This window comes from Thamnophis elegans, chromosome 5 (assembly GCF_009769535.1).
Source record: "Thamnophis elegans isolate rThaEle1 chromosome 5, rThaEle1.pri, whole genome shotgun sequence".
NCBI lineage: Eukaryota > Metazoa > Chordata > Lepidosauria > Squamata > Colubridae > Thamnophis > Thamnophis elegans.
This window is the reverse complement of record NC_045545.1, coordinates 31,836,570-31,854,360: the sequence shown is the minus strand read 5'-3', so window position 1 is coordinate 31,854,360 and position 17,791 is coordinate 31,836,570. Positions and strand designations below refer to the sequence as shown.

Below are 17,791 nucleotides of genomic sequence, written 5' to 3'. Positions count from 1 at the left end.
GCCCCCAGGAGCACTCTATAAGCTTCCTAATGTCCTTTTTTTGCTTGTTTTTGGTTCCCCCCCCCGGAACACTCTACAAGCCTCTTAAGGGCTATTAATGCCCTTTTTTTGAAAAAAAAAAAACCTGGGCTTGTTTTTGCAAAAAACGGGCCATTTTTGGGAGGTTTGCAGAGTGCAAAAACTTGTTTTAAAAATTTGTCTCTTCAAAACCTTGGTGCGTCTTATACTCTGAAAAATACGGTAATTCTGCCAACCAAGTTTAAAGTGGTGGTGTGGTCTTCTAATCTTTGGTAATTAAAATACAAATCTATACAACTTCCATTCCTCATGGTTTTTTCCCTTTTTAAAAAATATCTTTATTGAAAGAATATTTTACAAAGATTTTTAAAATTGCAGAAACATAAAAGATGAAGAAGAAAAAGAAGAAGAAGAAAAAGAAAAGGTAATGGAAAAAGTGAAGGAAAACAAAAAAAGAAAGAAATGGGCATTTAAAATAGTGACTTCGGTTTTCTTTGCAGCAGTTAAAAACACAAATCTTTTAAATACTTTTTAATCACTAAATCTTCAAATCATCACTAGATTTTTATTTATCTTCAACCAAAAATCCGTAAAGGGTTTCCAATTTTTTAAATAAAAGTGGTTCTAATTCCCTGCTTAATCAGAACAAATCAATTTAGTCATTTCTGCAAACTCAGCTATCTTCACAACCCATTCCTTCCCTATTGATGTTTCCATAGTTTTCCATCTTTGCGTCTATAATAACCTCCCTGCAGTTATATATAAAACTAATTGTTTATGAGATTGTTTTTAGTTGACTGTCCATAAATCCTAATCACAAAATTATCTGAAAGTTAATTTTTAGAACTCCCTACATTACCATATATACATCAAACATGCTTTTGCTTTTTCACAAGTCCATCATACATAATAAAATGTGCCTTTATGTTTTTCATATTTCCAATGCTGATTAGATATACTTATCAGACAATTTCTCTGATGCCATACACCAGCAGTACAGCATTTTAAAAAAGTGCTATCCAAATTGTAGGACAATATGAATTTCAGGCCATTTCACCACATTCTATCCCACTGATCCATCTGAATATTATCACCAAAATTCTTGGGCCATTTTTTAACATACATTCTTTTAATTTGCTCTTCTTCTTTTTTCAAATCTCAACAAAAGATCATACATTTTAGCAATCACATGTTCATTCTTTGTATGTAATTCATTTTCAAATTCCATTGTATCACATTCTATTCCTGGTAGTTTTTTTAAATCTAAATTAAATCTTTTTCTTAATTTGCATATGAGAACCATTGAAAACTAAATCTTTCTGCAGTCAATTGTTCTCTTGGTTTCAATTTAAGCTCTCCATTCTCCTGCACTAAGAAGTCTTTGTATGTTAACCATTTATCTTTGCCTGGTGTTTCTTGTCTATAAAACACTTCTTCAGTTGAGGCCAACAAAGATATTTTCTGGCATAGCCCAGGTTTGTATCTATTCCATATTCCTAGCATTATATTCCTAATATAATGATTTTTAAAATCTACTTTTATTTTATCAAACCATAAGAAACAATGCCATCCAAACCTCAGACCATGATCTTCTAAATCTAAAAGTCTCTTATTTCTTAACAACAGTCATTCCTTCATCGAAATCAAACTGCAGGTGGCAAAGTACCATTTAAAATCAGGTAATTCAATGCTCCTTTTCATTTGCATGTTGGAGAAACTTATATTTAACCTTGGGTATGTTTTTTCCTCCTGCCTTCTAAACCTGGATATGTCTTTTGCACTGTTCAAATGGTACATCAATTCTCAAAACAGATATTGTCTAAAATAAGAATAACATTCTAGATACTGTAACACAGAAGTTCTTCACAACAGTGATAATTGTCATTTTTCTCACATTAATAAATCCTATTTAATTTCATTCCATCTTTTATTTTGAAATAATTTACAAATCATGGTAGTAATAGTAATACTGTACCCAAGTATTTCCCTTTTTTCCCAATCCAAAATCTAGCTTTTATAGATAATTCTTTTTGCTCTTCCATCTTTATGTTCTTTGTCAACATATTTATTTTCCCTCATTAATTTTAAATCCAGTCAATGCCCCAAATTTCAAGATTTTTTCATTAATACATCTGTCCCTTTTTGAGGATTCCAAAAATTAGAGCCAAATCATCAACAAATGCTCTAAATTTATTAACTCTTTTTTTAAAACTTTCACTCCAGCAATCTTGTTATCTTGTCTTTTGGCTCTATTTAAAATCCAGAATGAATAAATTGAGCTTTACTGCCTCAATCCTTTTTGTATTTCACAAAGCTTGATCAATCCCCCCTCATATTTATTTGTACCATTTGTGAAGTACGTATAAATTGAATCCATGTAATAAATTTATCTGTATCTTTCAAAATCTGAAAAGTCAATTTTAAATTGTCAAATATTCCTTGTGTTGTAAATTGGCAGTACATTAATTGGCTCCATTCTTTTTCCCAACATTTTTCATTTACCTTCTCCATCTTCTTTTTGCACTTGACTCTGGTTGAGAGACTTTGAGGTTACAGTAAAAAAGAAAAAGAAAAGAAAGAAAAATAAATTAGCTATAGCAAAATAAATCAAAATAAATTAAACGTACCTGTTAAAGTATGATTTCTCTGATCTACAATTTTGTGACTGAATCATTAGCCCACTGAAGTCATCCCAGATATTCTGATTTCATCACTTATTACTTAAAATTAAAAAATAATATTTTTAAACACTTCGCTTATTTGATTCCTGGAATATATATATTACTGCAAACCTTTTTTTAATCAACTGCCTGGAAAATGGGAAATGAATAATACTGTTCAATTACCTGAAATGCAAATAAGTTCGTGCTATTAAGTCAGATAGTCTTATCTTGTTGGAAACATTGAAGCTTGCTATTTAAAGAAGTACAATTGTTGTACTCACATGCCAATTTTTTGAATTGAGACAAAATAGGTTCATAAAGGTCATAATAGATTTGTTCAGGTTTGCTGTTGTTTCGAATAAACAGGAGATCTTCCACAGTAACCGGATCAGTCTTCCCTTGCCACAAAGTCAGACTGTATCTAGAAACAGAAGATATTTGGGCCTCGACAGAGATTTTCAAACTGTGATACCGAAAGCAGAACTCTCTCTCTCTCTCTCTCTCTCTCCCTCCCTCCCTCCCACTCTCTTTCTCTCATACACACACAGGCAGAGACATTGATTTAATCATGGTTTGTTGAACAAACTACAGTCAGGTTTGCAGATGAGAATGCAAAAATTGTTTGTTCTGCCAATTCTGATTTATTCTTTATTCTTCTCCAAGTATCCGGAGAAACCAATTCTGAATGAGAATTGGTTTCAAACCAGATGTGATGGGATCACCAAATCCATAACTCTCACCCAGTTTGGTCACTTGGCTAAGAATTCTTGGAACCATTCTTTCATTATTCATAAAGCACAGACATGAGTGAGGGAGGCTGGTTTGAATACATCAAGATACAGCCGTGCTATCAAATTCTCACCTTTTGGATTGACTCAGAAGCCAACTCAGATGAGTCCAGGCTGGTTTAACCATGACAGCTCTTACAGGGAAGGTGATTTGCTGAGGCAGGTTTCCCACAAGGGAATGCATTTCCTCCACCATACTCTGCGTATAGGTCTTGTTTGGAAAGTGAGATAAATAGAGGGTTGTCCATCCCGGAGAAATAGTACAGTTTGGAAACTTATCTTCAATGAGAGTCAGGAATCTAAGAAGCAATTGGTAATAACCACATAGTCACAGTTCCATACACATTAAAAGAAGAAATCCATTATAAGTCTTCTCCATATTGGGCTAGGTATGATTTTATGTATGTCCATTGAACAATTTGATTTAGAAATAACATTTGATGTCAGAGACTCAGTCTGGTTCCAAGTAAGTTTCTATTGGCAAGGTATGGACTTGAATTGACATCTTCCTAGCCAAACTCTAGAAAGCACCATAGAAAAGTTTATCAGTATACAGGGACACCTTACCCACATGATAAAACCATGATTTCATTTGGGGAAGACAGATTTGGCATGTGCTTTGTGGGAATCTCACATGACTTTCTGACCGTGGCAGACAAAGTGTCTGGTACATGCTGGCACATGTAAACTTCTAATCAAATCTGCTAATCTGTTATCTCAGATCTTTAGTAAAACTTCATTATAGATTAGGTTTGTTATCTTGTTATTCATCAGATATAAACACAATAATTGCTTCTTATCTTAGCTAAAGTCTACAACAATAAAAGTTAACGCCTCTTATAAAAGAATATTTTTCTTAATATATAGCATCAGGAAAGGAGGCGTCATAGGTCAGGGATAAGAAAGCATAGATTCAGTCCTGGTTTATCATTGTAGATTACAGCCATTCAAACTTACATTAGTCAACTTTTAAAAAAACACGCTATCAAATATTTGGGTGATGCCTCTTAACTGCAGCTAAAGATTCTAAAGGCACCAGAGTGAAAAAAAAAGGCTAGTATAGACGTAACTGAGGTCAATGAACCAATAGTTTGTCTTGGCTTAAAATGGCTTTCTGTGTTCCTTGAAAATAAGTAGTGCAATATATAATTTTATATAAATAAAAGAGAAGTTCATTTTACTCACTGGCTTGCATTAACTGCGATATTAATAGGAACATTTGGGCCATTCAGAATATCTGCATTTAGCCAAACAGGTCGGTCGATATTCAGCTCAGAAGATGTTTTCAGTAAGATATCCAGAGATGGGCCCACTGTCTTAATGTTTTTGAAATCCAGCTTGATCACTATTGGCAAGAACAAGAAATTCTTGAGAAAGCTTTATTTCTCTTCCCCATTCATTACAATGGATGTCTCTTTTTAATTTGCAGTGTTATACCTTTATCAGATACCTTGAGCACTGTTGTTAGCCAATCTTGGAGAGTATTGTCACTGTAGATGACAGGGGGGTGGGCCATAATCGGTTTCTCTGTCTCATTGGGCGTATTGTATCCTTCAAGGGTAACATCAGATTCTAGCGCCATGACATTAGCTGTCCTCAGAGAGAAAGAGAAAAAGAGAACATTGAAAAATGAAGGGAGGCATTTCATGGAAATTCCATAGGCAAAGTGGAGGAAATTATTTGCATAAGAATTATCATATTTCAAATTTGAGGAGCTGGGAAAGGATTGGAACAAGGATTAAAGTAGTGCTGTGTAGAAAATCATCTGTAATTTTTGTAAACATGCAGCTCAGAACTTTTATAGGATTCCTTGTAAGAGTATTTGCTTTGAAAAAATATTTTCAAGGGAGGAGAACAAACTCAGTGAAATTCTCATAAATGATGCCTGCTAATTTTATACTTACTTAAGTTACAATTTTGTCCAATAAGTCATCACATTCTATCATCGTCTCTCCTACAATCTGTAGCCTTCCTGGCTTCCATCCCCCAATTGAAATTCAAGGGATATCACAATAACAACACTTTTCCAATTGTCTATTTCATATTGGAAGTGTGGGCTAATTCTCAGCCACTTCCAACAATAAATAAGCTCAGAAATATTACCAAGAGAAATTCAAAGGATAGTCTCAAACAGAGAGAGAGAGAGAGAGAGAGGGAGGGAGGGAGGGAGGGTGGGAGGGAGGGAGAGAGGGAGAGGGAAACAGTAAAGTTTTTTGTGAGGGGATTTTGAGAAATTGCAAGCAGATTTTGGCATATCAAATCTCTGGTTCAGTTATTAGCATCACCACGCAGAGCTGGAAAAACTATTGAGAACATCTATCCATTAATGAGTTAGATAAGTCAATGACCAATTCAATGTAAGGTAACTTCTTATGTGTCCATATATACTGTATAAAATCTGTGCGTCTCTTTCAATTTTTATTTTTGGCCATTTTTAAATTTTAAAACTTCAGCACATGAGGCAGTAAGATGGTACAATTTTCTAAAGTAAAGGGACTGGCAGATTTTTGGATGCATAGAATGAACAAGGTGTGAAGATAGCCCATGCCTCTTGATTGCTTTTGCTACATAACCCACCATTCTGAGATCTGGTCACTATTTTTAAACAAATGATCATGATCTCTTTCCAATAATATTATCATTTATTATCTTCTTATTCCCCACATTGGATAACTTCCTACTTTTAAAAATCAATATGTAATTTTTCAGTTTTCCTAGGTGAACTAATAATAACTATCATCTTCAACCATTATAGTCCTTCTGGGAAACATGTTTGCCTAGTCATATAACTTTTTTAATCTTGCTGTGCTGCCGGTGTTGGGATGCCTCACCTCCCGCCAACCAGCTGGACTTCGGGTCTCTGCCACTCGTGCATGCATGTCCGTGGATGTCTGTGTGCATGCACCTATCAGTTTGGACATGTATGTGCCAGGGACGTGCAGCCACTAGAGGCAGGGGAGGCATGGCCTCACCAGTCATGAGGAAAAGGAAAGAAATTTTTTAAAAATAGTTAAAGCCAAGATAGTTGCTACCAGATTCTAAGTCACAGTGACTTGGAACAGTGCTTGGTGTTAACTATAGGAGGAGGCCAGAGAACTAGGGGCCTCTTTTGCATAAGGAATTTTTCGCCTTTTAAGAGTTAACCAAGGGTTAAAAAGCGAAGAATTCCTTATGCAGATGAGGCACATGTTCTCTTGCCTCCTGTAGAGGGCATTTTTAGAGGTTTTTTAGAGTTCTCTGGGAGCAACTAGCTCAGTCTGACTCAGAGCTCTGGCCTTTCATGAGGGCAGAGTTGAAATCCTCTCTGAAACAGCTGGAAAAGGTGCATATGTGGGGAGGGGGGAGGAATTCAAAAAGTTTGATTGCATGCAGAACCCACATTGCCTTTTCAAACACACACACACACACTCACACACACACACACACACACACACACAGCTGGATAAAAGTATATAAGCCCAGCTTCACTGAAAAGGCAATCAAAGGCTCCGATTGGAAGGCAGCAGGGGAAAGGGGGGGTATGGCAGAGGAGCTGCTTTCAAGCCTTTGGAAAATGTATTCAATCCAATTTCTGTGTTTGTGTTTGTTTGAGAGTAAGTGAATGAGAGAGGGATCCAAGTTCTCTGTGCATGTGTCTGTTTGAGAAAGGGGGAGGGAGGGAGAGAGGGAGGAAGGTGGGGGAGGGAGAAGAAAAAGAATGGGAAAACTTATTTTGCAAGGGGGAAAAATGCTGTTGCTTTAAATCGGAACTGAGCATGCATGGCTGTGGAATTCTGGGAGTTGAAGTCCACAAGTCTAAAAACCTGCCTCACCAGCCATAAAACTCACCGCACGTCACTGGTATGTGCGCAGTTTGGGTACTCGGTGTCTAAAAGGTTGCCCATCACTGCTCTATGCTGTTCTGTTCTAAGTAGAGTTTTCTTATCTTTTTCTTATTACAGTAATTTAGGTAAAGCACATGGTGACTGTACTTTTTGTGCAGTCTCTGTGTGGTGCTCTGTGGTGCTCTGTAGTACTTTATATAAAATGGAATTTCTAACACTTTTCCATCTGCTGCCCAGGTAGAGGGGGTAGCCAAATTATGGAGGTATGACTGTTTAAAGATTATACACCAGATCAGAGGTGGTATGCCGCTGGTTTGCATCGGTTTGGGTGAACCGGTAGTGGCGGTGGTACGAGACACCACCCACTCACCCTGATGTCATCAAGGACCTTCTGTGCATGCCCAGGTGCGTGCACTCCTGCTACCGAACCGGTAGTGAAGAAAATAGAATACCATCTGTGCACCAGACACATGCCTTGAGAATTTTTTTCATTCTAAATCCATTCTGAAAAGTACATAGTACAGTTTTAAACTTCAGTAATTTCCTAAGTAGGTAAAATTATGTTAATCTTCTGCTTGCAGTGGACTATTTAATCCCTCTAATTGGGCATCTCTGTAATCTTGTTAAGTAATCATCATCTGAATAACACTTTGTACCATGTCTATTATACGAATAGGAAATTTCAATTGTTCTGGTTCCCCATGAATTTGTCCATTCTTCATAAAATATGTGATTTTCCTCCTACCCAAATAAATGTTTGATGTGCTTAAAAAGGCTTATACGTACATTTGATAAACAAGGCATAGGATTCTACCCTCCTGTCCATTCTCCTCATATAACTATGACAAGGTGGTAAGTCATTTCAGGCAAGTCCATACAAAATGCAACATTTTGCATGCTAGATCTTTGTAGAGTACAACTAAAACCACTTATCATTACCATTCCAGTTTAAGCCATCTTTTTTCCTCATCATTGCAAGAGTTCAAGGCCTTGACTAACCATAAATAATGATGTGGTTCATATGTTACATTTTAGCAGAATTTATAATCCACTTCTTGGTTACTTAAAGACATATTCCATTTTTATTTATAAAACTAAAATTAGACCGGAAAGTTTTTTTAAAATGATTTGTTTCTCATTGAAATAAATTTACAAAATATTGCAAGCTTTTTGCCTATTAAATAAAGTTTATTTGTGTTGCCGAAGGCTGCCAGGGTTTAAGAATGCAAAGTCTTGGCTTCTTTTTTCAAATAGACAAAAAGAAGGGCATTTGTTTTTCAGGAAGCAAGTAGAACCGGTTACAATAACTTGCTTATTTAGTGCTACTAACCTGTTCACACAGGCATGTTATTTAATGGTGGGAGAGGCACTCCCAGTTCTTTTATAATCTATTTACACTACAATCGGAAACAATTATAGCTAGTATGCTATTACTCTTTCATACTAAGAGTAATAGAGGCTTCGGGACAATGTCTCTTTGCACTTTCTGTGGGCTTCTTCAGTTTGATTCATTAATATAAATTGAAAAGCAAGGATTCAGTATAGAAGTGATGGTTTCAGCTACATTCAACAGCTCTGTAAATCAGGAAGGACAAAGACAAATATCTAACTGCAGAGCAGTGGGACAAGTTTAGCAACATCTTTACAATCCTAATTGTACATCTACCCTTCTCTCCTATAAAAACTTTTGGAAATGTTTTAAGTGTACATGATGTCACTTCTAGCCTTCTCCTCATCCCTGGAGCACTTTTGCAAAATATAAAAAAAATATTATGCAGAAATAATTGGAGCATGTACCACTTCACTTTTAGGGGGTGGGAACAAAATTGGACAGCCTGCTTAAAGGAGGAGTGTGACAAGGAAGACTGCCAGCTCAGTCTACCCTTTGATTTACAATAAGTTGCTGCTGCTATTGTTTTTCTTTGCATTTAATCCAATACGGTACTTATTTTTGCACTGTTCTCATGAACTCTGGAAATGAAACATATTAATCCATGTTGCAATAAGAAGGTTTGTTTATCTGTTGGCTTGGCACTTGGCACAGAACCAAGAACTGTTTAGGACTAAAAAAAATTAAATTCACCCAAGGTTACGTATCTGTTTTGTGTATCTAAGAGAGGTCTGGAACCTAGATTTCCAGCTCCTAGCACCTTAAATGCTACAGTGCAACTTGGAATGTATTCCAGTACAGTTGCTTTGTACATAAGTGCCTCCTCACCACTTCTAATAGAACCCAAACCAAGAACAGATTAGAGAGAAGACATCAAATGCTAGGATGGTTGCTAGCAGGGGTGAATTCCTGCCAGTTCTAACTTCTTCTATAGAAGAAGTTCCACAAATCTACAGTGCCGTTTAGAACCGGTTCCAGCTCCCTCCCCCTGCCCGTCCGGATATCATCAAGATGAAGAGCGAGAGGAGGAATTCCTGGGAGTTGAAGTCCACAAGTCTTAAAGCTGTCGAGTTTGAACACCCCTGGGTTTTTTTTTCTAAAGGGTTGGGGGTGCAAGGGTCTTGTAACTTGACAGCTTTATGACTTGCCTGCTTCAAATGCCAGAGTTTCTGAGCCAACATTTTGGTTGCTAAGCAAGAGTGTTGTTAAGTGAGTTTCACCACATTTTACAAGTTAGCCATGCCCACCCGGTCACATGGCTGGCAAGTCACTCCCACAAAGCAGGCCACACCTACAGAAGAGGTTCTAAAAAATTTGAAACCCACCACTGGTTGCTAGGCAGAAGGAAATGCTACATGGGGAGTGGCTGGGGAAAGAGTAGTTAAGGATAAAGGGAACAAAAACAAGAACTGAAGTATCTATGGGGAAATGTTGGGTGGATAGAACTAATGGAAGGTTGGGAAGATCATTGTATTTGGGGAGGAATCTGCAGTTGAGTGACTGGGAAATAGACAGCACACCAGAGAAAGAAATTTGAGGAGCATCAATGAGTTTCTAAATGTGACATGTTGTCTGCTCAGCTCTGGCAGCACTGTTGGCATAGCAGTCATTTTAAATGCAGTGAAAACAGCAAATACACCCATGAACAAAACCTGGCCAATTATAATGTAAAATGAAAAAAAAATATGAGCAAAATTTGCAGGATTTATTCTGGTCACAAGATTTATTTTTCTGTAGCGAGACTTTTTTGTGTGATGGTGCTTGTTTTGAAAACAAATTCAGGGTTCAGAATGTTTTTAGTTCCAAAATAGAAAGACTGATGCTTTATCTTACTCTGATACATCTAGGCTGCAAATTTATCTACATATACTGTAGTATGAATTTAGGAAGAGATGTCATTGAGTTAAGTGGGATTTATTTTTGATCATCATGTTGTTTGCTAAAAGGTAAAGGTAAATGTTCCCCTTGCACATATGTGCTAGTCATTCCAGACTCTAGGGGGCGGTGCTCATCTCTGTTTCAAAGCTGAAGAGCCAGTGCTGTCTGAAGACATCTCTGTGGTCATGTGGCCGGCATCACTAAACGCTGAAGGAACACAGAACACTGTCACCTTCCCACCAAAGATGATCCCTATTTTTCTACTTGCATTTTTACACGCTTTCGAACTGCTAGGTTGGCAGAAGTTGGGACAAGTAACAGGAGCTCACTCCATTACGCGGCGCTAGGGATTCGAACCACTGAACTGCCAACCTTCTGATCAACAAGCTCAGCGTCTTAGCCATTGAGCCACCACATTTGCTACACCTTCCAAATTAGAAAGAAAACACAAATCTTACCTTTTAAGGCCTCTTCCATGTCATTCTTACTATTTGCAGCATGATACCAGGTGACCAACAATCCATCTTTTCTGTCTATTCTCTTCAGATTAAGCAAATAATCTAAGACGTCTCCGCCTGAATAAAAGGAGGGCCTTGGTACCATGTCTGAAAGATTCAATCAGGACATTGTACAAGAAATAAATATGCTGAATTCACACTAATATCTAGACCAAGATAAGGAACATTTAACGAACATTACCACTTCTGGGGTATCGTCAATATTTAACACATAGTAGCCCTTGGCTTACAATTTTTTATTTAGTGACCATTCAAAGTTACAACGGCACTGAAGGCAGTGACTTATGATTGTTTTTCACATTTATGATCATTGTAGCATCTCCATGGTCTCATGATCGAAATTTGGACTATTGGCAACTGGCTCATATTTATGACGATCCCAAGGTCATGTGATCATCTTTTGTAACCTTCTGAGAAGCAAAATCAATGGGGAAGGCAGATGCACTTAACAACCATGTTACTACTTGAACAACTGCAGTTATTCGCTTAATAACTATGGTGAGAAAGGACATAAAATGGGGAAAAACTAACTTCACTTAGCAACAGAATTTTTGGGGGGTGTTGTAAGTTGAGGACTACCTGTAGTTTCTTATCTTTGTTATAGGAACACGTTTAATTCTCTTAATCAGGAAAGAATACACTTTTTCTTCCTGTTTAAGGTATATTTCTGGGAACAAGTCTACATTTAGTCTTGTGTATTTCAAATACATGAAGAAATTACCAAGCTGGGCTAACAATGAGAATATTACCTGGCTTAAGTGGACCTATGTTTGAATTCTAATGTTGGCTTCATAAGACTTGGGTTTACTATAGTTTCTTTTGTACTCAGATTGCAAAGATTCAGAACCTATGTAGCGCAAAGTGCTACGCAAACTGGATTGACTGAGAAAGAAAAGTAGAAACTCAGATGAGCATTGTTAGTAGGATGTTTGCGTGCAATCACTTTGCTTTATTTCCAAAATGTTATTAGATACAGATGGTTATGTCCTTCTTGTGAAATCCTCTAATCTTTACCTACAGTTCCCCCCCCCTTATTTTTGTTTCCAGATCAAAATATTTTAAGGAGGAAATGATGAAATTGTTCCTGTATCTTCTGAAGGGACCCCTCCATCTGGAATCACTTCCATTGTGTATCTTTCTCCATGGTTGGTAGCTGAGTTTGTCTGTATATTCTACCGACAGGCACTTTCTATACTGTAGTTTTAGGTTATTTTCTCCATGAATTCAGCTGTAGGAGAGATTCGATGAGGCTATACCATCAAACTGATATAAGCCTTTTTTCTCTCAAAGGGACATATTTTTAAACCATAACCTTGCAGGAATATTTAACTGCAGATCTAAAGTTAAATGGTATCTTTCATTAGACCAACAGCTCATCCAATACACAATGGGCAAGCATTCGTATCATACAAATTCTTTCTTATAATCTTCTGCTAGCCAAAATATTCTGTGAAATAGGAAACTTAACACACAGGTTCTGAGCAAGATGTAAGTTAAAACAATTCAACAATTAATAAAAATGGTGGTATTCAAAATAAGAGCATAAATCTCTAATGCCAGCATTAGAAAAAATAAATGAAACAAGTAACAGATTAACTGGGCGGGGGGGGGGGAGGAATCCCCGAGCACCCCAACAGAATTCTTGAAAATAAATGATATACCATGCCAAAGTTAATATTTTACAGCTATTTTATCTGTATCCAAATCTCCATATAATTTGTAACAGAATTAAGAATGTAAAAGTATTTACACATATGTATTTCATTGCTCTTTTTTAGCACAACTGATTCTTATGTGCCAAGATTTTGTCAGGAAAAGATTTGGAATGGTTCCCTCACATTGTTTTTGGAGGGCTGACATGTTATAAAAATGTAATTTTTAAAATGCCCTTTGTAACCTGCTGAATCAACCATTGACTCTGGCAGTTTGCAATTAAAAAAAAACCACTGGGCATACAGTAATAAAAAACATAAAGAATTAAAGTAAAAGTCAGGTTATGTTTAAAATAAACCAAACTAGGTCTAGCAAAGCTATCAATTATCAATATAATCCAAATATGAATAATCATATGAAATCCTAAACCTGCAATTGCGTGCGGGGGGAGGGGGATACTGGCTCCTAGTTCAAAAGCGCTTGGCTCCGCTTCGCGTTCGTACCTTCTAGAAATTGTTTTCTGACTGCGAGCCACACTACGAGAGCAATGCAGCCAGAAATCACTGCCACAGCACTGATCAAAGCAACAACTCTTCCTTTTCTTCCAGAAGAAGAACAGACCTTCTTGGAAACCATCATATGTTTGATCTGCAAAAGTTTCTTGGCATCTGTGTTTCAACAAGGACACTTTCTTTTCCAGTGCAAGGCAAGAAAATCAATGGAAGTTGAAAAGAATTCTGAAGAATTTGATTCCAAGCAAGAAACTCTGGTTGACGAAACCAGGATCCAAAACTGATGAAACAGGGTATAGTCCAAGTGAGTATTTTCTTGGTCGAAACTCTTCTTTGCAATCTACAATTTTTCTCTTACTTATTTGAACGATGCTATTGGTAGAACATTATCTCGAACAAATTTCTTATGCTGTCAAACTGTTCCCGTACTACTTCACTATGCAGTCAGTTTGTCAAGTCTTTCTTGAAGAATTATAATGTGGCTGAAAAACTTCTGATCATCTGGTACCGTCACCCCCCAAAAATAACCTTTGTAACAGATACTCAGTTCCTTGCAGAATGTGCTTCCTAATAATTATAAGCTGTTGTGCTGGAATTAAAAATGAAGGCGTAACCACAGAACAGGTTCTTATAAGGGCACTCCAAACAACAATGACTTCTCTGCTCTGCAGCTCACATAGAACTCTGCAAAAATTATCTTGGGTTATGCCTATTATAGATGGAATTTGTGTCCCTCCTTCGTTCCATGTCAATCAACACAACACGTGCTTTGAGTTTAAAGTCCATCTTTCCAACAACTGCAAATGGAAAGAAGGTTTTCCTGTCAACTCTTCGTGGCATTGGAGCCATGGATGGGAAAGTTAGGGTGGAGAGCTTTCTTCAGAAAGCTTTTCAAAACCCCATGGGCAAATATTGGGTCTCCAATATAGAAAGAAAACCTTGCCATTTTTTAAATTAGTAGGTTAGAAATCACACTGATACAATCATATCTTCATTTTTCCTATCTTTGCCAGATTAAAAAAAACATATTAATCTACAGCTATATGTATCCTGGGAGATGCAGAGATTGCAGATCTCATAACAATTGAACTTATCCCACTGTACATACAGGAGACTGGCGGCAAACCCTAGCAAATCTCTGTAAAGCCTTTAAGGATCTGTCTGGCTTTGCATATCCCAAGGTGAAGATGGGCTTGCAGTTGATATACTGGGCCAACTCCTGAGTTTGCTCTCCTTGTTGTCAAGTTAGAACCATGGCAACCAGCTCAAGCTGATCCAGTTCGCAAAATTGCAAGAGCATCACGGAGGAGGAAGTGTTTTAGGGCACAGCCAGGTGACAATATTAAATTGTTATCCTCCAGTCGATGAGCTGGCAGAAAAGTATGCCAGTGTAAACTGTGCTGCCCTTATTGCTGCTAATCCCTATTCTGACACAAAAATGAGGCTAGTGACTGGTGCCTATCTTTGTACATTTAATATGGGACAAGTTAAGCAGCTGATGGTTCTTTTTGGGTATTATTTGTCTCACCAAGCATCACATGCCAGGATAAGAAAACACCCTTTTTCTTAATATTTAGTGTGGGGTTAGGTGCTTATATAAATGGGTTAAGCTACTTTGCTGGCACAGAAATGCTCCATGCCTATGAACTATTATGCTAGTTTTGAAATCAGGTCTAGCATTCTGTGCTATGGTTAGAATGTAGTAAAGCTAAAGGTAAAGGTTTGACTCTAGGGGTCGGTGCTCATCTCCATTTCAAAGCCGAAGAGCCAGCGCTGTCCGAAGATGACTCCGTGGTCATGTGACCAGCATGACTAAACACCAAAAGTGCACGGAATGCTAGTTCCTATTTTTCTACCTGCATTTTTTACGTGCTTTTGAACTGCTAGGTTGGCAGAAGCTGGGACAAGTAACAGGAGCTCACTCCTTTATGCGGTGCTAGGGATTTGAACCGCCAAACTGCTGGCCTTTCTGACCGACGAGCTCAGCATCTTAATTACTAAGCAACTGCATCCCTTTAGAATGTAGCTGTCTAATTCACTGCTCATTCCAGGAGTTCAATCCTGACAGAGTCCAGGGTTGACTCAGCTTTCCCTCCTTCCGAGATGGATAAAATGAGGATCCAAATTGTTGGGGGCAATATGCTGACTCTGTAAATCGCTTAGAGAGGGCTGTAAAGCACTGTGAAGCGGTATATAAGTCTAAGTGCTATTGCTATAAAAGCACTAAATCTGTAGCCCAGCTATCAGGCTGCAAGCACAGGTTGCAAGAAAAAGGAGCATCTTGAAAGTTCTCACAAATTTCATCTGTTTCATTGACTATATGCCATCAAGGTAGTATCAACTCTTAAGGAGCACAAAGTTTCCTCAGTTTCCCCTTTCACAAGTTCCTGGCTGCTTCACTTTCTGTCAGACAGAACTGAATTCTGTGACACTTTTTTTGAACGGGTCTGAAAACAAACATGATCCATTATTAAACTTATTAAGTTATGCATATCCAAGAAGATCAGAATAGGTTTTGCTCTGCTATGGATGCACAACATGTTCTGTGAAGTAGATTTTGTAATTATTTTATTTTCCCCTCCCAAAATGTGTTTGCCACTGTATAGGAATTGTTGTCAGAGTGTTATGCTGCAAAAGTAAATAATACAAAACATAACACAATTATGAATAAAAGAGCAGCTAAAGCAAGAAAACTGACTTAAAACAGCACATGCAGCACAATGTAAAGCCTGGAGAATGAATGTGCATTGCAGAGCAATTGGGTCAAAACTGAAAAGGCCCTCTCCTGGCCCACTTCGACATTTAAGTTGGGTTTCTATTGAAGACCACAAGACTTGGGTAGAAATATAAAAGAGGCATCAGATACCGGTATTTGCCCTTCAACTGGACTCCAAAATGAATGGAGAGCCATGGAACATGATTTGGTTCATGCTTGGTGTGATCACCTGATCCAGCAATAATTACTCATTAAGTATCTTATTTTGTACTTCCTGAACATTTCTGCGCTGTTTTCCAGATCATTACTGATCTGACCACACTTCTGTTGAATGGCCAGATTTGTTTTCAATTTACAGTCCAATGTTTTTCCTGACACAATTTTATTCTGTTGGAAGAAATGTCCTTTTGAGTTCAGTTCCAAGTGAGGAAAAAGTCACTGGAAACATGGAGGCTGCTTGGAAAGGTGGTTTAATGATACAGGATCACATGGGTTGAGCTCTTGAACAGAAAAGGGGGACCACATGCTTCCAGATGTTGGGTGAACAAGAAAAGAGAGCAACATGCTGAAAGTTCCTGGTTTTATGCCTTCTTTGGCCTTTGATCTTGATCTTGTATTCTGATTGGTTGTCAGACTCCCATGGGGCCATGCAGGGCCAACTCTGTAGACTGTCTTGAGTCCAGGTTTGGTTGAACGTTGCTTCTTCCCAGGTGCCCTATGGTGACATGGGTAAAGGGCGAATACTATCATGCCTTAATCCTATCACCATGGAGCTGAAGAGGGGAGACCTTTGTTATGTAGAATAGATTGGCCCAGGCTTTTTAATAGCCCATTGACAAAGGTGCGGGGGCTATTAAGAGTGAGTCCGCTTCCTGCCTAAAAACATGTTTCTCCATTTCTGATCCAGGGAAATATAATATTCTGCCTTTTCAATATTTCCCAGGATATTTCATTTTTCTAGGAGAGTTTTTTTTAAAACTTCCTACAATCCTAAGATAAAAGATTGTACATGTTATTATCATCATCATGAAATCATCATTGTATCGTCCTCTCTTTAGTCAGAGGATTCCAGAGCTAGTGTAAAGCATAGCAAACCCTTCTCTTAATCCTATAACATGAAAAATATGACTCACAATGAGAAAAAAACAGGGAAAAAGGACTATTAAATGCAAATCTTGGCTCCCTTCTTAGCACTCAGAAGGTCTTGTTAGGAGAAACAATTCAGAAGGAGCCACTTTGGTTAAGGTGCCAGGAGACTTGAGTTCTAGTGCTGCCTTAGGCAGGAAACCCTGCTGGGTGATTTGGGACCAGTCACTTTCTCTCAGCCCAAACCCACCTCACAGGGTTGTCGTTGTGGGAAAATAGGAGGAGGAAGGAATATTAGGCATGTTGGCCACTTGAGTTATTTATTTTTTTTAAAAAACCAATAAAGGTGGGATATAAGTAAATAAGTCTGAAAAACACAGCTTTTACCTGATAACCCTTCAGGAAGCTGTGGGGTTTCCCAGCAGGGATGGTGAAATAGCTTTCATAGGTTCCATTTCCTCCTTCTGTTCTATCAGAGGTAAACTGTGGATGCAGGTATCAAGCAAGGCTTTGGAACAAAGAACAAGTTAATTGTTTTCATGCCAGTAGAACTAAGATCTAATACAAACAGCAGCTCATTGTTAGACACACATTAATATCCATTACCAATCCAATAATTAGTCCTGTGCCTGACTGACCCAGTCTTCTTTGCTCTTTTAATATTGCTGTTATTCTAATGATCCGTCATTTGCTAATGCACACAAGCGAAAGGAGGGAAGTGCAAACTGCAACACATTCCCCCCTC

The 17,791-nt window shown here is 37.8% G+C and overlaps 1 protein-coding gene across 2 annotated transcripts; it reads right to left on the bottom strand.

Annotated features, from left to right (window-relative positions):
* Positions 1 to 509: 509 nt before the first annotated feature.
* On the bottom strand, positions 510 to 17,552 carry FAM151A (family with sequence similarity 151 member A). 2 transcript variants are annotated; one of them, XM_032218423.1, is made up of 7 exons: positions 17,434 to 17,552; positions 11,020 to 11,166; positions 4,907 to 5,059; positions 4,655 to 4,814; positions 3,544 to 3,768; positions 2,963 to 3,102; positions 510 to 2,560 (listed from the first exon to the last, which is right to left on the bottom strand). In XM_032218423.1, exons 2-7 carry the CDS (start codon positions 11,162 to 11,164, stop codon positions 2,517 to 2,519), a joined length of 867 nt encoding a protein of 288 aa, XP_032074314.1. In that variant the 5' UTR covers positions 11,165 to 11,166; positions 17,434 to 17,552; the 3' UTR covers positions 510 to 2,516. The 2 variants fall into 2 exon arrangements, with proteins under 2 accessions (XP_032074314.1, XP_032074313.1); XM_032218422.1 differs by lacking the exon at positions 17,434 to 17,552 and adding an exon at positions 13,236 to 13,885.
* Between the last annotated feature and the right edge of the window lie 239 nt (positions 17,553 to 17,791).